At 37.0% G+C, this 22,464-nt stretch overlaps 1 protein-coding gene across 1 annotated transcript in view; it reads left to right on the top strand.

Moving 5' to 3' along the window:
- The window catches only part of MYOM1 (myomesin 1), a 77,047-nt gene that overhangs the window by 14,714 nt on the left and 39,869 nt on the right, over positions 1-22,464 (top strand). The window contains exons 4-15 of the mRNA XM_026070574.1: positions 1,429-1,586; positions 5,672-5,764; positions 6,737-6,825; positions 6,957-7,019; positions 8,669-8,833; positions 9,418-9,579; positions 13,010-13,151; positions 15,802-16,001; positions 17,502-17,558; positions 17,956-18,080; positions 19,574-19,757; positions 20,844-21,018. Coding sequence (XP_025926359.1) covers positions 1,429-1,586; positions 5,672-5,764; positions 6,737-6,825; positions 6,957-7,019; positions 8,669-8,833; positions 9,418-9,579; positions 13,010-13,151; positions 15,802-16,001; positions 17,502-17,558; positions 17,956-18,080; positions 19,574-19,757; positions 20,844-21,018 — 1,613 coding nt within the window. The remainder of the gene's footprint in view (positions 1-1,428; positions 1,587-5,671; positions 5,765-6,736; positions 6,826-6,956; positions 7,020-8,668; positions 8,834-9,417; positions 9,580-13,009; positions 13,152-15,801; positions 16,002-17,501; positions 17,559-17,955; positions 18,081-19,573; positions 19,758-20,843; positions 21,019-22,464) is intronic.

Raw genomic sequence — 22,464 nt, 5'->3', positions numbered from 1 at the left:
GTGGGAACTCTTCAGTTACTCTGGGAGTGAGGGAGAGAGATGGGGACAGGGGAACAGTATTTTGTTGAGCCAACACCTATCTAAATGGCACAGCATTGTTTTCCTGAATGATGAGGCACTTGCTAGGCAACACTTCTCAATAAGAGGACGATAGCTGTTTTATGGACTGGGAACAACTTTGTCCAAAGGGTTTAACAAAGAGTTTGAATCACAGTATGTAAGTTACGGAGAGAATTGTGAAAGACATCTAGAACTGAATCTCTAATTTTGAGTAGTTTTTACATTATTGTGTAACTTGTTAAAAAATAATATTCAGAGAGTAGTTACAAATACATTGTGACCAGACTGGCAGGATATATCAAGTGCAGACATGTTTTATTCAGTTAATTTATTAACATTCTGAGCAGAAAAACTGACAGTATGCTTACAAAATACGCTCGTAACATCAGGTAGGAAAGGTTGTAAACACTTTGAAGGACAAGGTTAGAATTCAAAATCATCTTGAAAAATTGAGAAACAGTCTGAAGGTGAAATTTGATAAAGAAAATGGAAATTACTACACACAGAAGAAAAAGAACAAATAACTGGCTACATAAAAAGTACTAGAGGATCTGGGAGTTATAATAGGTCATAAATTTAATGTTAGTCAAAACCATGATTCTGTTGTATAAGAATATAAATGCCATTCTAGAATATATTAACAGAAGTCTTGTAATTAAAACATAGGAGGTAATTATTCAATTGCATTGGAAACTGTGGGATCTGTGATACAGTAACGAGTAGTTAACATTTTATGAATGTTGAGGACAAGTGGAACATGTTCAGAGGTGAGAAACAACAATTGTAAGGAAAATAGGTATTGTGTAGTTTATAAAAGACTAAGAAGATTATGAAAACTGTCTTCTTTTAGTAACCTTAAGGGAGCTGTAATTCTCCATACGTATGAAAGTTAGGGCAAAGTTAGGATTTTTTTTCTAATGCTATAAATAGTCAAACAGTTGAAACAGTTACTTTGGGAGGAGAAAAAACCCCATCAGCAAGAAAGGTTTGAGAGCAGGTCTCTCAGAGATGYTCTAGGCATATATGATTTTGTATTAACAAGGGTGTGTGGAGGACGTCTGAATTTGAGACCAATTTCACCTTTGATTCTGTTTTCCAAAAACAAGACTTAAATGTGGAAAATTAGTTTACTTAGAATAGTCCTAAGGGAGAAAAAAAAATCTAATTATTTTGAAAGGAGAACATCCTGAAGATGAAAAATACTGTTTCATGTCTCCAAGTGAGATAAATATATTAAGTGTGTCCATCTCGATTTTAAAATAAATATTACATTTTTTTCTGCTCTTAAAAAAATCCAAAAATACTTTTGTGTATAGATAATTTGCACTTATATGTGCTGAAGTTTATGATGAAATGTTTCTTTTCCAGCTAGAAGATACTCAGGCATTCCACAAAAAGTTGAATCAAGATAAACTTTTACATGCTCCTGAGTTTATTATCAAGCCTCATTCGCACACTGTCTGGGAAAAGCAAAATGTCAAATTTCATTGCACCGTGGCTGGCTGGCCAGAACCCCACGTTACATGGTAGGTTTGTATCTCTGTCATTGAAAATCACCATATAACCAATATCCAAACTTATCTTAGGGAATGGGGTATTTTTTCAGTAAAGATATAAGATCACCACCCTTTTTTATTGTAAAAAGCTTTCTAGCCACCTTGTATAAAAAGGAAGCAAAATACTAAAAGGCAAAACGTCTCTTTGCATAAAAACTTAACAATATGAATACATAGATAAAACATGTATATTTTTTTTATGGAGACATCCAAAATACTCCTTCTGTCTTCTGAGGAGGGAAAAAGAGCAGTATAATATATCTTCAATGCTATCTTTAAGAGGATGTTTTCTGAAGGCTTCCATGTTGTGTAGAAATGCTGTTGATGTCCCTGAAGCATTAATGCATGCTTTAGTGAGGAAACAGGTGCTTAGCTGCTGAGCAGTTAAAGCACTGAATCTCAGTGGAATTAAAATCTCATGATGCAGGATGTTTACAGGGAACTCATCATACTTATTTGAACTGAAAGGCCATGGATAGATTTAGGGCCCTCCAAGTACATGGAAAGCTTTGGAGTCTATTGGAAGTTTCTGTTCACTTGAATTGTCTTTGGACCAAGTCTTTATTGTAAGAGCTTCAAAATAAACTCTTGGACATAGCTGAAGGTCTAATTTGGGTCTTGGGTTAAAGTTTACCATGCCTGCAATTTAATTAGCTTAATTAACATTGACTTTTGAAGCCTTACTGTCTCACCATCTATTGGGTTGATCCGTCTTATCTGATTCATGCCACACAGATATGAACAAGTTATTCAGATAATAGTTAATAACTTTTTTTCAAATGTGAAATGAGATTTGATATTCAGTTTTTAATTTAAAAGATTCTTCCCAAATGCATATATAAAATGAACAAAGAATAAGCCTATATTCAGCATTAAGCATTAATTATAAATGATTACTATAGAGATTCTATTTGTAGAGACAACAGAAAATATCTACTATATCATGATGTTAAGTAATATTCATATTTTGTAGTTTATTATTTGAATTACTTAATAGACTCTGTGTTTATTTAATACCTATAAGACCTTAATATCAGGGCTTTACAAAAGGTTTACTACCAAAAAGCATATTAATAGGCCATACCTGATGCCCAGAAGTCTCTTTCCTTAAACTTTAACCACCAATAGTCAAGCTCTGTATGGACACATTTTTCCACTTGTGTAAGAACTGTAAGTGCTCAGCTTTGACGTACATCTCAGAGAGGATTCCAGACAAATGTTTCAGATCTGGTCTCTGTTGAACATAAGAACGGTCAGCTTAAGATCCACGGTCATAGCTGTAACCCGACTCTATAACCTGTATACAAACCAAAAAAACAAGACCTGAACCATTTTCACTTTGTTTGATATTCACCTTATCCTGAAAACCTGACATGGTTAAACCAAGCCTTCAGCTACTTGCCTTTGCTCTTACTGAAGTGAACCAGCCTTTCAACTAAGTGCTAAATTTGGATGGTGGAATTTAGTACATTTTTTTACTGTGCATTTGAACTCCAGGAGGACTTTAGTTTGCCATGGGCTACTAATGGAAAAAATGAGTTCATAGCCATTTTAGCAGGTGGCTTTGCTCAGGGCTACAGAACAGCACTGGCCTGGATCTATCAGTTTTCATTCAGTATTTCTAACTAAATGTCAGTCATGTATTCCGAATGGTTGTTTTTTGTATAAGCAATGAAGACCTTTTCATGCTGTACATAATAAATTATAAATCTCATGCACTTTCTCTAAAGAAAATCTTACAGTGTGATACAGTTGTTCCTACTCCCTTGGAAAAAACATACGGAAGACCCAAGACATTTGAAACCAGTAGCAGAAAGCATAAACTATTAGTGCATAATGACACTAGGAGGTTGCAGTCCAACATTAGCTAATGACGTGGCTGTTCTGGAATCTGTCTTTCCAGAAATAACAAGTGGTCCTTCTAGTGCATGAGCCCTGTTCTTTCCATAGATTAATATAAACAAGCGAAAACTGAATCAATTATTTTTTGCTAATCCAATAATGAAGACAAAAGAAGTGAAAGTCTTCTAATACTGGCCTGACTCAGTTGAAGCTTGGTTCTGCACAGCTCTGCATGCTATCAAATGCTCTTGCTGCCATCAGAATCAGAGGGGCGCCCAGCCCTGTGGAGGAACATTTAACAGACTATGGCGTCAAGTTCTGTTTCACAGAGCAGGTCAGAGACTGAGTACACATAGTCATATTCCCAGAAAAAAACATTAAGATCTGATGACTTTATTCTAATTTTAAACTATTTGGCACAGCACATGGAATATAAAGATGCATAGATGTTCCCAGGCAGATCAGTCTGGGAAGCACTATCACACGGAATAGGTGGAGAGTGGTGGTAATGGATTTACTCTTAGCTGACCGATGTATTATTATTTGTTGTAAGTCAGGTAATGCAATAGGAGATCTGTAATGGGGACAAGAAACTCTGCTACTATTTGAAGTGTGGAGTAGAGGGTATTCCATTGCATTAAGTCCCTTTTCACAGACTTCTTGATGAGAAGAAGATCAGTGTGCATTAAGGTTTATGATCCTCACTCACTTTGGCACTTTGAAAAATTCCAGTGCATTACTGTACAGCAGAATTTGTAGCGAGGGAAATGTGTTTATTCCCAATGATAGGAAACACTGAAAGTGTTGAAAGGCAATTTTCAGGTTTATTGCAGTTATAGCTTTATCTTGAGATATATTAAACTGATAATATTCTTCATAAAAATGAAGTTGCATATTACTGACTTGTTTGGTGAAGTGGGGCACGCCACTGATAATGGGCCGGTTCCCTTCCCTGATTGAAAATCATGGGAGAAACTGACATTTAAACCAAAAATGAAGAAGCAAAATCATTTAGGATGGATATCTATTATGACTTATGAAAAGAAAGGCTTAGTTAAGCTACTTCCAAGTAAGAGATGAAGACATTTTGATCTATAATCATTTATATTTCCATTCCCTAATATATACACAGCAAGCGGCACAAGGAAAGCTATAGGAATTCACTGTCTTAGGAAACATTCTTTCCTTACAGATCTCTTCAAATCAGTCACAAACGTACCAAATGCAATTCTGTGTTAATTTTATTAGACTTCCATTGTCATCATATCACCAGTTTGTTTTGTATCGCTGGTGCTCACTTATGACAGGTTTCTTTTGAACAGTTATTTAATAACACCATCTATTTTCCAAAATTAATGACCTTGTAAGCAATGATTTGTGAGAAGAAACTACTTTGTTCTACTGAATTCTTCCTCTGTGAGACTCAAGCTGTTGATGTATATTCTGAAATTAGCAGTGCCAGTTCAATACTGATAAATACTGGTTCATTCCTTCATAGTACTTACTGGGAATTTTAAACAGTAAACTTAGTACCTGACTCCTACTATTGAAGATACACCTGTACCAGAAAACCCTCATAGCTTGCACTTGTAAAGGCAGAAAAGCTGTTTGGTAGTACAGTTTTTGCCAGATCCCTCATTGCCATGCACTTTCCCATCAACAGGATTTTTTACCCATCTAACACTATATGCATCAGGGCTTCTGCCAGCTTAACTATGCAAGTAAAAAAAAGTTAATTCCCTACTGACATTTTTGTGAATATGCAGGTTTTTAAAGTAGATTGAATGTGCAAGCCAAACAAAAGGTGCAAACTATCTAGTGGGTAAGGATGCTACAGAATTGTTATTGTTGCTGATTCACAAAACTCTGAAATGTTGCTCATGTGATTCTTCCATTCCTAGACAAGGAGTAACTTGAAAGTCATGGTAATATAAGCTGATTTTCGTCCTGTTCAAGGCTATTTTTTTCTTTAAACTAGAAAATAAAATTCATCTGAGGCAGGGGTAAGAGAGAGAAAGAGAGAGAGAGAGAGAGAGAGAGAGAAGCCAGGCTTTCAAAGATATGTGATGTTATTTCCCAGATATTAGACTACAGTTTATCTAAGAGAAACCTGCAGAAGCTGATATTATATTCCAAACACCAACACCTGACCTTTTAAAGTATATGATTCTATGCTTCTGTTTGTGACATATTGTTGCTTTGTTTTTCCTTAGGTACAAAAACAATGTGCCCATCAATGTACAAACCCCTCCTGGCAAGTATATCATTGAAAGTCGATATGGACTGCACTCACTGGAGATTAGCACGTAAGGGAATACCAGATAATTTAGCAAACAACTTAAGCTGAAATGTTGCTATAGATTGAGACCTGCAAAGTGGGTACATATCTCTTGGGGATGTAAGGGTAAGAGCTATTAAGTTTGTACAGCTGAGAATGCTATCCACTAAATGTTGAAGCAGTTCTGGTTTTCATCAGTAGAGGATAAGCAATTTACTGAAGTGAGTTATTTATCTGGATTATTATTCTATTTCTGAATGAATCAGAAACATGTGGGACACTTGTGGTTACTTTTCCCATTTGTCTCCCCCTCCATATGTACAGTTAAACATGAAAAAAATCTAGTATAGGCTAAAAATATATAAAATAACTATTTTTCAAATATAGTAAAGTTCCCGATTCTTACTGAAATGGTGAACAGAATTGAGGAGACCTCACACAAGAAAGATTTTTAGCAGTATTCATCTTCATCCTCCACTTGGGAAATTTTTGCAGTCACTTGTGTTAATAACCATTGAAATCCTGAGACCTAATTACCTAATTTTGGACAACCAGCTCTGTCTTCACCACCTAGATCCTACTGGGTTCCAAGATACTGACTTAAACATCCATATGATATATAAATGAAATTTGTCATTTGAAAATAGTTTATGATATCTACCATTTCTACAGCTTCCATGTTAGGCATCTCTCTGTAGGAGACGAGCAACTTAGAGATAATTTAGATAAATATTATCAGCGATTTTTTTCCTACTTCCTCTATATTTTCAATTTCAGTTCTGTGATATTTGAAAAGAGCCATTTTTTTAAAACATTGGATTTTTAACATTGAAAAAAACTTAATGGCTGCAATCAGTCCAGTGTCCAGTGTGTCTGACTCCCAAATTTTTACTTGTTTATAGATTTAATACAGATTTGGGGGGCTTTTTGATCTTAAACATAGGTTCTAGGGATGCCAAATAGTAGCAGGTGCTCTGCCTAATTATTTATGTCATTTTAGATGTGATTTTGAAGACACTGCTCAGTATCATGCTTCTGCTATGAATGTTAAAGGAGAAATTTCGGCTTATGCGTCCCTTGTGGTAAAGAGTAGGTTTGCAAAATTTTTCATTTAATTTTTTTGTAAGATGTACATTACCAGTTTCATTTTTGTGGCTCAGAGTACTTTTATGTTTAGTTGATAGTGACTAGAGTCACTCTTTTTTCGTATGTGCCTCTAGGGTACAAAGGAGAAATTGATGCAAGTCTTCTCCATGCTGGAACTGTTACTATGCCTCTGAGCCGTAAGTTTTTGTTTGACAAATCTATTTACAATTGTGACATCATGCCAAATGACTAAGCAGAATATTTTGTAACATTATTTAAAAAGAAAACAGGTCTGATTTACAAAGGTTTTGAGCTCTACAATTTTGAATGGTATTAGYCTTATCTATAAGTGAAAATGGCATTATCTTCTGGGTCTGTGGCTATTTGTATTTGCTTGTATACGAAACATCTACTGTTCTTGCTGAAACATGAGGATGCAGACTGAGAGGATATTTTGTGATAGTCCTTTTAATATTGGTGTGGCTCTGGAATAAAATCTGTCGAAGGAATAGAGGGACCCTGTCTATTGCAAAATGTAAAATATAGCCTGGATAAAATGCTAGGAGGTGCATGTTCGTGAGTAGACTAGATGACTTAATAGTTCTTGTCTATGTGATTCCATATGTTGTGAAGATGCATAGCAAAGATCACATAGCCAGAACCAAATTTGAATATTTGGGGTATATCAGTGTAGAAATTGTAATTTTGTTTTACCTGAGAACCTGGTGTCACATTTTGAAGTGATTTACAGTATTGCATAAATACTTCCATGAATAGAAATGTTAAGAAAATCCACCCACCTACATACAACAGGTGTTAAGTGCCACGGGGTCCTTGCACATGGAAGGCTTGAAAGATGAGTCTTACGGACATTTCTTTTATTGTAGCAGCACAAATAGAATGAGGGACATGCTGCAAAGGCACACTAGATGTCATTTAAGTACTGAAGTTCTGAAATAACAGAAATAAGATTACGCACAATATTACAAAATGTTAGGCCCTAAATTTCCAATATAATTTGAGATTTATTGTTTGGTAATGGAAAAGGAAGAGGAAGATCTACATATATTCACTGATCACAGGAAGACTGTGGGCTACCAGTATGAGGCAGTGTGGAAGAGGAAAATGTGATCTTAAGTTTTATCAGTGGAGGTGTTTTCAAAATAATTATGGAAGCACCTGTACAGTGTATGTGAAGGAAAAGCATGAAGCACTTATAAGATCTGTCTGCAATACTGCATAACTCACGTCATACAACAGTAGGAAAGATAAATTCAGGAGCAGGTACAGAAATAGGCTACCCAAATGTCCAGGGAAATAGAAGGCTCATTTTATATTAAGAGTCCGAAAAAGACTTATTTAAGCTATCAAAACGAAGGCTGAGTGGACACATGACTGTCTTGAGATGCAGCAAAGAGTTGAACAGGAACAGAGAAGAGCTGTTTAAACTAGAGATCAGTTTGACCTTAACAAATCATTAATCATAAGTAAAAGTATGTTTAAATATAAAATAATTCATATAATCAAATAATAAAATGCTGGATCTGAAATTCTGGAAAATTCTGGAATAAAATTCTGGAGCAGCCCTTCCCTAGTAAAATGAGCTGGCTGTAAGAACTAGAGTTGTATGATTAAAGAAATCAGTTGATTCTCTGTGATAGCAAGGGCTTAGATTATTTGACATTGCAATTACCTCTGAATACTATTTACTGAATTTATGTTTTTTTCTACTTATAACTTTAACTTTACCTGAGATCATATTCATAATCAYTGGGTACTTTTGCTTACAATTCTTACTACAAAAAAAAGGAAATGTAAACAGCCAGATTTTTTTTCCTTTATACAGTTGGTGTTACCCCACATGGGTTTGCTTCTAGGTTTGAAATCAGTTTTGTTGACAAGTTTGATGTCACCTTTGGGAGAGAAGGCGAGACCATGAGTCTGGGTTGCACAGTTGTCATCAGTCCTGATATTAAGCGCTTCAAACCAGACATCGAATGGTACAGAAATGGTGAGAATGTTTGATGAGAAGAAATATGAACTTATTTGACTTAGATCTTTATTTATTTCAGTATATGTGAATGTTGTGAATAGGTCATCATTTTCTCAGCTTTCTAAATGGTAATATTTTCTCTTTTTTAATTCAAAGTTTTCCATAATTTCCATTTTGAAGTGAAAATAATGAGCTCCATAGAAAATGGAGGGAGGGAGGACTGTGAAAATGTCGTCCAGCCTTCTCTTTTTCTTTTACAAATTTTAGAATTAAAAGCATTTTGGTCAGTTTTGACATTGATGTAGCAGTAATTATATAGCCCACATAGCTTTTACTGTTTATTCATATGCTAAGACATTTTTTAAGTAATTGCACAAAGCTGTTGTACAACAGTGGATAAAAAACTATTGCTTTCTGAAGTTAGACTTTGCAAATGAAGACAAAATTGGCATGAGAGCAGAATTAAGTATGATTGTCTTTGAAAATAGAAAGTTGCATGGACTCTTCTGTAATTCCAATCTATTCCAATCTATTCACTGTAATTCTAATCTATTCCTTAGTAGATTCAGCTAGTTCTCATCATAAAATTCTCTATTTTCTAGGTGTACTTATTACACCATCCAAATGGGTCCAGATGCATTGGAGCGGGGAGCGAGCTACATTAACACTGACTCATGCAAACAAGGAAGACGAAGGTCTTTACACTCTACGTGTGGTGATGGGAGACTACTATGAAGAGTACAGCGGTTATGTCTTTGTTCGAGGTAGGATACTGTCTTATGAACCAAACAGACTCACTAGAGAAACGAGGAAAACATGCAGGCAAAATCAGTCTCAGTTATTTTAAAGGCTTTTTTATCCAATAAAAAGAGAATAATTATTTTCTAATAATAGTTATTTTCTAGCATTATAACTTCCACTTGTTATCTTTGGAAAAATTGTATGCATATCTGAAGTTTGGGAGACAGATGTTGGAAGACTTCTAAACCATATTGACATTCTGAGCAGGAAATTTAGGGTATTGGTGTAATGTCACATCCCTTTCACAATTTCAGCCTGTGAGCAACACTAAACATGAATCATAAAGAGGAAAAATCTACCTAATAACTTTAAAATGCATTTTTGTAACCATCCTATCGCTAGCTAAACCCCGCTGCTTTGATCAAGATTTTGTGCACTGTTTGAGGGATTCTTTCATATGCACAATACAGGAAAAAATACGATGGAAGGGAAATGCAAAGTCCTGCACCAGGGGAGGAATAGCCCCATGCACCAGTACAGGCTGGGGTCAATGGGCTGGAAAGCAGCATGGCGGAAAATGACACAGGGGTCCTGGTGGACACCCAGAGAGGTTGCGGAGTCTCCATCTTTGTGGAGATATTCAAAACTCAGCTGGACATAGTCCTGAGTAGCCTGCTCTAGTTGATCCTGCTTTGAGCAGGGAGCTGGACTAGATGACCTCCAGAGGTGCCTTCCAATCTGAAAACTGTTCTGTGATTCTGAGATACAGTGAAGTAAAGCAGCAAGGCTGACGCAGTAATTTAAGTGTAGGATTAAAATGTTATTTCCCTGTGTTTTATTTGCTTGCACCATGAAACACTTCCTCAAATTTCTTTTAGAGAGAATATATCTTTAAGAAGAACCTTGGATATCAGGTTATGTACTGATTCTGTATCTGTCCCACCTGCTAAAAGCAGCTGAAGCATGTAATGTTAATTCAAAAGACACTGGATATTCTTGGCTCTTAGAACATGCCCAGAATGGCATTGCTTTACCAAGTCCAGCAGAACTGTGTGAGATGTAGATAACAGCCTGCTCAGAAACATGACTGAAGCAGATGTTTTCATGAGTTGAAGAAAGAGTCCACAGAAATGTGCATTGGTGACTATGTAGCACAAAGAAAAAATAGGACTTCTCTTTTTTGCTTTGTTTTAAATTGTGCTGCCAATAAATAAATTATTGGTTGTGTTCCTATTACATCTTCTGGTGATACAGGTATGAACTGACTGTGAACCTCTTGTCCCTTTCACAAGAGTATCTTCTATTTGGTGCATTTGCCAATTTCTAATTAGATTAATTATATTCTCACTCTTTTGCTTAWATGCTCCCTGCAGTCTCAGTGGGTTAATATATTCTTCACTGCTTTTCTTGGCATGTACACACAGTTGCTGCAAACAGCTAGCTAGCTACAGTATTTAAATACAAGTAGTTGTCCTTCTGTGGCATGCAGGAATCCTTTTGTATTGATTGAAGTGAGTGGGGTGCAGCACACTAATCGGGCTAATAATGTTAGGCCTTCAGACAGACTTGCAGAGAGATTTGTTACTTTTCTGCCATGGCTACAAGTCAGCATTTGTCAGCAAGCAGACAGGGATAAAATTCTAGCCCCCCTGAAGCCAGTGAGCCATGTTGATTGCCACAGTTATTTCCCAGTCTGTCTTGGAAAGAAACTGTGGTGTCTCATGTTCTGTCAAGTGGTAAATATGGGCAATTAAAGCCTTTTGTATAGAGATCATTGAAGATATATTGTATTTTATTATTTTATGTTAAATGGCTTGCTTACTTTGTGAATTAAAATTTTTGAAAATATACCTAGTTAGCAGTAATTCGAACCAAGACTCAATAACTTTGGCATGGCTTCAAAAGCTCCATGTGATGCTACCATGCCTGTAGGAGAGTAAAGTGATTTTTCTGAAGACCACTTTTTTATTTAATTAAGCATGTTAAATAAGCTTGTAGGGCATTTCTTCTGAAATCCAAGAGCATAAAAACTAGGAATTACTGTATATTATAATAGAAAATGCTGCAATACCCAGAAACATCAAACATTTTAAAAGGTCTGGGTTTTAGATGGAGTGTAAGAATAATGTTTACTACCAAAACATCATTTTCCTCCAAGTATGTGTCTCTTTCTTGTCTAATACAGACCTTCTTTTGAAGTAGCTCACAACAGGGCTTGGAAAATGCCACATGTAATTGTACAAATTGATGTTCATCTGTAGGGAAACAATCTCTCTTTTTTGAAAGCCTTTCATATAACCTTCTTGCAAGGGCTATTTTTCCCTACAAGAATACTACCCCATCTCACAAATCAGAGTCTGACTGTGTAAACAATATCATTCCCCTGTGCCAGGCACTATGCTCTGTTTTTTAAAGTTTTAGATAAGATTTGTCCAGAGCAGATGCTGGAGTCAAGGCCCTTTGACACCAGGGGCCCCAGATTTGCAATAAATGTTTGAAAGGAAAAATATGTTTATCTTTATGTAGTTCATATTCTAAAATGCTAATGTATGTTTAATATAATTCAATTTCAAAAGGTTTAGATATCTTTTCAGTTCATATCTAACCAAGACCAAACAATAATGGATTGTGCAGATATGGAAGATATGGAATACCCATTTAATTCACCTTTTGAATAAAACACTATTCAGAATTTTCTAATAGCAACCAAAATCTAGCTTGACTGAAAATTCAGTTTCACTGTGGACTCCATCTATCAATTCATCTCAGTTTAGATTCAGATTATTTGTTTAGATTGGTATTTTCTTCAGAAGGTATCTTTGTTCTATTGCTGAGTATCCAGCAAACAGTAGTTTAAGAAAGTTGGTTATTTCAGAGGATGCCCTTGTTTAAAAAAAAAAAAAAGATTTGAGAAGAAGAGGTTTTGACTCTGTCTGTGGTCAGATGACATATGGTGAGGGGTCTGAGTTTTAGCAATATTTTATCAATCAGTATTTTCATGGAAGTATATAGCAGTTAAATTACAAAAGTGAAATGCATTTCTTTGAAGACTGCAGTGTTGTATATCCAATGATTGAATAATTTTGACTGAGCTATTGCCTGGCTACAAGGCAAAATGTCAGCCTGTTCTCCTAACTAGAATAGCAGGTAAATATATAGTCAGCAAAAGTTTTGCTTCAGCTATATCTCTGGCAGCTACCTAATCAAAATGCATGTTTCTGATTTTATTTCAAATGCCTAATCAATTACATTTACAATATGCTGTAACCTATTAAGCATTTGTAAATGTTGAGAAGAGAAAAACAAAACCTAGAATAACACTGATGATATAAAAACAAACACTTTCTGAAGCCAGAAACTTTTTGGCTCAGTGGGAACAGAGTTTGGTCCTTAAAGAGTAATTATGAAAGAACTGTGGTTCACATTTGGAAATGCATGTCTCCATCCTGATAGATGCTGATGCTGAAATCCCAGGAGCCCCTGGCGCACCACTGGATGTGCAGTGCTTAGATGCCAACAAAGATTATGTCATTGTTTCCTGGAAGCAGCCAGCTGTTGATGGAGGAAACCCCATCCTTGGATATTTCATTGATAGGTCAGTGAGCATGCCAAATTCGAAAATTCATATTGCTGAGCATTGTAAATCCAAAACCTAAAGACACATTTAAAAACATGAGATAAAATAGTCATTTTTTTTCCCTCTTATTGTCAGAGAAAAATTTTTTTTGTTTGTTTTAGATTCTGGCTGGGCCTGATCTAACTTTCCTTGCCTCACTGCTTCATTTGACTATATAGAAATGGTTCTGTGAGAAGCTACATAGTTCAGCTCTCACTGATTTCTTTGAGGCTTGAGAGACTTCGCAGTGTTTGGTACAGGATCCACTCCTTCATCAGGCAGTCTGTGCTTCTTTCTGTACAAGTGTTACCTCTCATCTTCCCAAATTGTTACCATGTATCAGAAAGCAAAATACCATCTCAAAGGGAGATGAATTCTTTTTATATACTGTTGGTTTTTGAGCTCTTAGGTTCACAAGCTTCATTCAAATCATATTTATATGTTTTTCTCTGCCACAATAAGAATTGGAAATAATTTTTATAAATACAAAAACTGAATGTGTCACACAATGGCAGGGTTCCAGAAGCTGGGGATTTAAGAAATTCAGCCAGTATCTTGAGACTCACAGCAAAGTTTTCAGAGCTGGTAATATTTGTTTCAAATTTCAGTAAAAAAATACATCGTTACTAATATGGAATTCCTGTGGGCCTATTCAGCTGCGTGTAAAAGATACATATATATATAAAATATACATACATACATACATATATATATATACACACACATATATAATGATGGAATTGTTTTGTGAAACAAATTTAACATCATACATTCAATTCAAATATAATTTCCCCGGTTTGATAATTCTGGAGTATCAGTTGCTGTTGTGACTAAGCTGCGCTAGGTCTGTGCTGTGGGTCGTTGACATTCATTAAGAAAAACCTAAACAGACGACAGAACTAGACTCTAAAAAATAATATCTCATTTTAAAACTAGCTGTTGAGGGRTGTTAGCACTGAAAGTAACTGCAAGACAAATGGCATTCTGCTTGTTCTCCTGTGTTCACATCCTTTAATCTATGTTTGCCCCTAAATTCAAAGCTTCATTACTGTTCTCCAGCATGTTACAAAAGCGCAGGTCTGTTGCTGTCATTTGGTATAAACTACCCAGCATCAAATGCCCATTTTCTGTCATGTTAATACTGATACAAATCTGGCATGTGGTGCATATTTCCCTGCATGACCTAGGTTACTTTCCTCCTCAGAATATTTATTTGTCATACTCTTTACCCCTGCAGCAACAACAGCTTGTCTTGTGGGCTCTTTGGGGCAAGGTCCATCCCCTTCTTTGTTTCTACAATACTGAACACAACTTTTGTATTGTTTGAGCTGCAATACACCTTTAGATCCACCTACCAAAACCAGTACACTTTCTAGTGTAAGACTCAAGAAGATATTATCTGTTACTAGTCTCTGGGCTATTACAGATTTTCCCACACGACCTCTGGCAAATCTCAAATTCTATCTGTGCATCAGTTACTGAGACAGTCTTGATAGCACTTACCTTCCTCAGAGAACATTGTGAAGAAGAAATCCATTAAAGAACATACAAAGGATCAAATACTACCAAAGATATTTAGGCACTCAAGTTTTCAGCTAGGCTAGTATCTAACTGCCTAGGAGTGTGACTGAGTTGCTCAAAGTGATGTATACAGTCTGCTAAAGCTAAAACCAAAACTCGGGCATCCTTAGCCCCAAGCCAGGTATCTGAACCACAAACTCACCCTTACTGAGACAATAACATTTCTCAGAAAGTGAAGGCTAAGATGTACTAAGAAATCTGAGTAGACACTGTAACATTCACTTCAATAAATATCTTGGAAGCAATAAAAAGTCTTTCCTGAGCTGCTACTTCGTATTTCTGTTGACCAAGTTCCTAGGCACTGAGAAGCCACCTACAATGGCTCCTTCTGCTTCTCTAAACAGAAGTCTCTGCTGTCCCTGCTGCTGGTTTTCTCTTCCTCCAGCCAAAAACCAGCCTCTTGCCATGTGTGAGGCTTATCAGCAGTGGGACACCTACCACCCCCACTTCTGCAGTGTCTCTGGCCACACCTCAGTCTCCCTGGGCAGCCCAAATGGCATTTGAAGTGGGGTCTGGCCGAGTACCCCATTTTAACCGTATTCACAACCATCTAGGTGCTGGGTTGGCCACTGAACTCGCGACAGGGCTTTCCATGCCCCGTGAAGCCTATTATTTTGCTGGATGCACAGCAAAGCAACCCACTGAGCACTGTGCAAGTAAGATGATCTAGCTGGCTTCTGGAGACTGCAAAGACTACATGTATTTCATGTCCCTTGAAGCGTGCTAAAACTGATGCTCCCTAAAGATCCTGGAGCATACTTTGAAGGGTTTAAACAGTGAAGTGAGTTCTGTTCATGAATAGCTTTAGGTTTCTTTCTCAGTTCAGGCAAGAAGGAGCTCAGCTGCAAGGGATTTAGCGCATTCCCAGATGGTGCTTCAGCCCTGACCCCTTCATGCAGCTGCTTTGATGTCACCAGTATATAACACTGCTGCAGAAACTGGTATGATCAAGCCACTGAATGTGAACAGATGGTGAAACTGTAAGGGGGTGGTACCCTGAGTGCATTTTTTCCTTCCCAGTACTACTCTTGCTGTTTGTATTTTTCAGATGTGAGGTTGGCACCACCCACTGGACCCAGTGCAATGAGACTCCAGTGAAGTTTGCTCGTTTTCCTGTCACGGGCCTGATAGAAGGCCGCTCCTATATTTTCCGAGTCCGAGCTGTGAACAAAGCTGGCGTTAGCCTACCGTCCCGGGTGTCAGAGCCTGTGGCTGCACTGGATCCTGCTGACAGAGCCAGGCTTAGAAGTAAGGGGTTTTTTTTTACATGTTGCCTGGAAGGTTTGAGAAATAGTAACTGGTGGAAAAATGTATGACTGTTTACTCATAAGCCTTCGAAATCCCACTAGAGGGAGCAATACCAAAACAAAATAATCTTTGGAGATAGGTTTGCCAAGAAGAAATCATCTCAGTGCTCTTTGCACAAAGCATGCTCTGCTGCCCAGATGTCTTTTGCTGACTACAGTGCTGCACTCCGTGCTTGCAGGAAGACAGGGAAAAGCGCAGGAGAGTTAAATTGCCTGGAGAGAGTTGCTTTTGTTCAAATAACAAAACAGCTGAGCAGATTCTGTGAATAGTCTCTCTCTGTGCCACAGACAAGGGTGACTGATTCTGTCCTCATGTGACGATCCAAGCCTTGCAATAAACTATAAAATGCTGGGGCAGTCCAACAGAGAATTCATCCCAAGCTCTCTACTTTAAAGTTAGCATTTTGCAAGCCAAGGACTTTTTTTCCTGTGACCTGGCAACATCCCAGAAAAAAGGCTTTGGTGAGAATTTTAACTAAAAGGTTACTTCAAAATCCCTGTCTACCCATATGCCAAAAACATATGTCTAAAATCTAATTATTTCTACTCAGTTCTGCAGTTTGACAATTTAAAATGGTCAGATGTGAAGAGATTCTTTGCTTAAACTGCATGCAAAGCCACAGAGCTTTTCGATTTAGTGAGAAATGTGGAAGCTGTCTCAGAAGAGGAAGCCTGATCTTGGTGGCCTATTCCCATTCATATATCTTCTCCCTCATGATCTGCTTTTCTCCCCACCTTCTCCCTCTCTGTTAGCATTTATAAAACAGATCAGCCAGCGTAAGGTGCAAGCATGTGGAGGAGGAGAACAGCAGTTGCAAAAATTATCTCTGAAAGTGCCCTGACCTGAGTTAATAGCTCAGCATAAAACTGTGATAATTCTGGGATTTTACATCCTAATTACATAAGGCACCCTGAGAGAGCCACCCGAATCATATCAAGTCGATATCATATGTTGAGTCATGCTGCGTAATTTCTGTTTGTGACTATGACCCATGTTTTGAAAATTGGTAATGTGAGGAAAACTGGGATAAAACAGAGACAAAGACCAGCCTGCAGGAATTTGACACTTCTTCTGATGAGTGAGCTGTTAAACATTAATAGAGTACAGAAAATAAAGTTTAAGTTGGTTTTCTAAAAATCATGAATTGAGTAAGCTGAATACTTGTTTCTGTGACCTAAGTGATTTCAGTGACATTTCAGCAAAGAATATATATCTCAATGGGTCAAATTTTTCTAGCTATATTGATTGCTGAACTGTTCTCAATATTCAACCTAGTCACCCTAAAACTAGCCTGGGTATCTCTACATGAGCAACAGTCACAGCAGAGACTGACAATGGAGCTCATGTGTTAGTTTTGAACCACAAAAGAGTCAGTTTTCTAGTTACTTGAACCGTTCCTGATGTCTCTCATTTCTGTGATATCTCTGACAYCTGTTTCAGGTCACCCTTCGGCTCCCTGGACTGGACAGATTATTGTCACTGAGGAAGAACCTGCAGGTAAACACAGCCCTTTGCCTGCAAAAATCTGATGTGAAGCTGATGTGAAAAAACTAGGAAAACTCCCAATGAATTTGGTGGGCTTTGGCACACACCCAAAGTTTGTTGTTCTTAGAGTCACTTGACCTTTAACAACTCCAAACTTAGTTGTCAAGGTGATGTTTCACTATTCAGGACCAAATAAACAAACATGCTTACAGTTAAAAAAAAAAAAAAAATTAAACCTAGTACAGAGATGACTTCTAACTCTACAATTATTAAAAAAAAAMCAGATGCCAAGGCATATGAATAGTTGTTCTATACTTTAATTACAGTGAAATTATAGGACTAATTCTGACACAAATATGAAGGAATTAAAACCCAACCCCTTTTCCTACTTTTCTCCCCTGTTCTTCAGAGGGTGTTATTCCTGGTCCACCTACAGACCTCCAAGTTATTGAAGCCACCAAGAACTATGTTGTACTTAGCTGGAAACCTCCTGGACAGCGGGGCCATGAGGGTATTATGTACTTTGTGGAAAAGGTAAAATCAGAGAAAATCATAATCATGTAACGGCAGTCTTTCACATTTGCTTTGCCATCTCTTCCAGTCTTTCTTAAGCAAAAGTTCATAACCTGATGAGACTTTCAAGCTAGGACTAGGACTAGAACTTGTACACTTCATCAAGATGACTCTCACTTTAGATTACGATGAACTAGGAAGAAAAGAAAGAAGGGAAATCTGAAAGTGCATGCAGAATGTGTCTCACACTAATATCCTTCCTTGAATTGTGTCTTAGGCCTGCCATAGGGTAGATAGGCTGACAAACTCTATGATGAGAAAGCACAGGGCAAAGTCGCACTTATATATACATCTTTTGAATAAATGAAGCTTGTCTTGCGGGACAGACTAACATTTTGTATGGAGGCATTCTTCCAGAGAGTTTCTTGGCATCAAGTCTTTCTTCTTGAACTGCCTTTTCATATTTATCCTCTACTCCATTTACTTCACCTGCTCAGCAAAGCCAACACAAAATTTCTTTTCTAGAACAGAATCAGTTTTAATTTCAGTGTCCTGCTTTTCTGAGCCTTCTTCATATGGCTGCTAGTCTAGAATATTCTTCACTACCACCTTTTTTACTAGCATCTCATGGCTCCCACAAACTTCCATATCAAACTTTTCCATATCAATGTCATCCTGGGAGACATAAATATCTTAACATTACATGTTTTTCATGTCTTGTGAAATCTGGTCTAAATAAATGAACTTCACTTAGCAACAGACTTAGAGAGAATGAATATATGAATTTTGAGTTTCCTTATAAGAAAGCTTTTTAATAACCTATTGCATGCCGAATACTCAGCACTGCTGTCACATATTCAGATGTTTTCATGAGAAATTGAACTCCCTCTGAAGCAAGGACCCATTATTTTAAATTATCTTTAACATAAAACGCACAGACAAAAATTTATCACTCATCTTAATAGAATAAGTGACCATCATATGCAGAACTTTTAGCCACAGGAGTAAATACAATTCATAAATTAAATGCACTTCCTTATTTTTTTTTTCTGGAAAATGAAGGCCAGATCCTTACTAATTTTGGAAGCCACTCCAAAAAGATTCTCAGGAGTGGCATGAGAGCATCTAGAAGCAATGTGGTGATATTAGAGCTTTGTTCTTTGGATGATGTTGAATGTCTGCAGAACTTCTTTTGAAAGCAATTCTAGGGTACGATTCAGAACTGTAGTAATAATAACAGCACATCCTAGGTGTGGAAAGAGGTTTAGCTTTGGTATATAAAAACAGTAAACTTGGTATGTATGTTTTCTGGAGTAGGCGATCATCTGGCAGAATCATAAGCTTTGAAATCCACACATTCAGTGGAGCAGCCAAAAAAAGGAATGTGACTGCCTGTTCTCCATAGCAGATGTGTTTGGCAGTCCAGGTAGAAAGCCCTGTCAGGTTAGATCCTCAGCTTCACTCTGTCTTTCAAAGAGTTTTGTTCCGAAGGCGGTTTCTGGGTTTGATTGCAGTGTGTTGCTGGCACAGAGAACTGGCAAAGAGTGAACACAGAGATCCCTGTCAAGTCTCCTCGCTTTGCAGTTTTTGATTTGGCTGAAGGCAAATCCTACTGCTTCCGGGTTCGCTGTTGCAATTCAGCTGGAATTGGTGAGCCTTCAGAAGCAACTGAAGCTACTGTGGTGGATGACAAACTTGGTAAGTGTGTGGTCGTATGTATTAAATTAACCTCTGTGGTATCTTTTCAGTTTATGATGTAATTGTTCTTGCTGAAGACATACAGCTGTCCAATAACTAATTCAAGTATGAACAGTAGTTGATGATTTACTCCTTTTAATTAAGACAATGTTGGTTTGGATTGGTGAACCTGTAATGTGTAGTTAGATGACAGATGAAAACCAATGAAATTAAGCTGCAAATAATGATGCCAAGAACTGCAAAGGCAGCAAATAGTGAAAGAAAATTAAAACTCAAGGAGTACAAAAATGTTTTGTTTTACTTAGAGTCTTTACTGAAAATAAGCCCCAGACATCTCAGAGTTTAATCTTCCTTGTTTGCCAAATTAAACAAAAGTGAAGAATTTAATACTTATATGGATGTAGAGAGTATTTCTATTGGAAGAAAATCCAATATGTACACCAAAGGAAAGCATCAGTAGCTGTGTTTACATTAGCAATTTGGTTCGGAACAGTAACACAGATTTGAACCAAATGCCCAGATTGTCTCTGTTTACTTCATATTGGTTCAGTTCTCAGAACAGTTTGATGTACATGAATTAGGAGGAGAGTAAAACAGAGCTCTTCTCGAAAAACACTTTAGATTCATTTCAGTACTTAAAGGGGACAGTAGTTTCTGACTCTTTCTGTGGGCTGTACAAAATCTTTCAATGTGCACCTAACACTTCTTCCCTTTAGAAAGCTCCAAATCACATCTCTAGTGGAGACATTCAGTGCAGGGGAACAGACTAAATCTAATCTGAAGGAAATGCCCTCAACAATGCAATGCCCCGAACGTATGCAGTGGAGATGCAAGGAACCTCAGTGCCAAAAAAAGCTTGAATCTACTGATCCCACCCTATTGTGCCAGATTACTTGGTGATATAGATATAACGAGCAAAGAGTTTATAAACTTAAAAGTAAAATTTTGTATAAATCAGGAAGCATGAGATCAGTGGAGTTAAAAGAGTGTTGTGGTAATATAATCAAGAATAGAACATCAACCTTATTTTTTTATTTGTAAATTTTGACTGGTTGGTCATTAATTTATTTCTGTTTCCCTCCCCAGATATTCCCAAAGCTCCTGGCCGTATTATGCCAACTAGGAATACAGATACCTCAGTTGTTGTCACTTGGACAGAACCCCCAGATGCCAAGGAGCTGGTTGGGTACTACATTGAGTCAAGTGTGGTTGGATCTGGTCGTTGGGAACCATGCAACAACAATCCAGTGAAAGGCACAAGGTGATGGATTTAAAAGAGTGGAAATTATGATCACAGGTTTTACGATTTACTTGTTTATGTGCTTTGCAGCCAGTAGTAGTAGTAGTAGTAATAGTAGTAGTAGTAGTAGTAGTAGTAGTAGTAGTAGTAGTAGTAGTAGTAGTAATTGCTCTGTGGTAGCCAAAAGGCTGTAATCACTCTTAGAAGGTGAATTTCCTAAGACGCTATGAAGACATATTTCAAAGTGTGATTCTTGTTCAAAAGGAGTATATAATCAGCCTTATATTAAGAACCAATTAGTCAATAGGGAAAAAACGTGGACATTGGCAGGAAAGAAAAGAGAAACAGTTCACTAGTTCTAGCTATTGTACAGCCTATCAGTTTGATGAAAAACAGTACAGTGAGGAATGAGTGCACTTACAATGTGTAAAACTAAACTGCATAATGTTTGGAAGCCAAGTCCTTCAACTGGAAGATTATTGTAAACACTTCTGGAACTGTATATTCAGAATGTCAGGAGGAAATTTGGACTGTATCATTCTAACAATATTAGTTGCTAATTGCTCCTTCACTTGCAATTATGATATTAATGAACACTCTTAAATATTGCATGTGGAGCTCGCTTTTCTTACTGACATGAAATTATTCTCTACTCAGAAAAATTAATCCAGATTTAAACCTTTGCAAGCTAAATCAGATGTGGGCAAATGAGGGTTTTCTTTGAGTAAGGATTTCAGATTTAAAGTCTAAAGGAATAATTGCAGAACTTGAACCCAAATGTACTGATGTCAGTCCAGAAGCAGCCCTTGTTTGTTATGACTGATTATGGCTATTTGTAACTGCTATCCATGATAGCTCTTATTACAACACATACATCTCTGCTAAATGTTGTTGGACCAATTTTGTTGTTTAGAAGTGCATTTTAAATGCTGAAAGTGTCAAGAGCACCTAAAAAATCCACTCTCTTGAACACACCCATGACAATTTCATTTAAGTCTTCTTTTGTGCATATAATTGCAGATGCTGTGTTTATTATTATACACTTTCACACATACTTTCCTGATTTATACTGTGGTTAAATAAAACGTTGGTAGAGTTTAGTGCTCTGTGGTTATTTCAAGATTTGAAAATGTGATCTTTAATCCCCCCAGAAACAAAAAATATTGTTCTGAATTGTTATATATTGTTATGTAATTACACTGCTTAGGTTCCTATTACCACATTTTTTATCTATGGGATATAATGTACGATACAGGCATGTACAAGCTGTATGTTAACCATTGGCTTTTCTGGTTGAATCAATCAAAGCATTAGCTGTAGCTCATTGTTTGCATTATTGAGTAAATTTTGATGTTTTGAAACTTGTGTTCTGTACACATCCAGCAAAAAGCAAGTGCTTTGAAAAAGTCTGGTAGCATGGCCAATGAAAATTCTGCTCTGAAAATTTCATTCAGGATTTCAATCTTT

Source organism: Apteryx rowi, unplaced genomic scaffold, assembly GCF_003343035.1.
Source record: "Apteryx rowi isolate R43461 unplaced genomic scaffold, aptRow1 scaffold_312, whole genome shotgun sequence".
NCBI classification, from domain to species: Eukaryota; Metazoa; Chordata; class Aves; order Apterygiformes; family Apterygidae; genus Apteryx; species Apteryx rowi.
The sequence above is the reverse complement of the archived record's forward strand: the minus strand, read 5'-3'. Positions and strand labels throughout refer to the sequence as shown.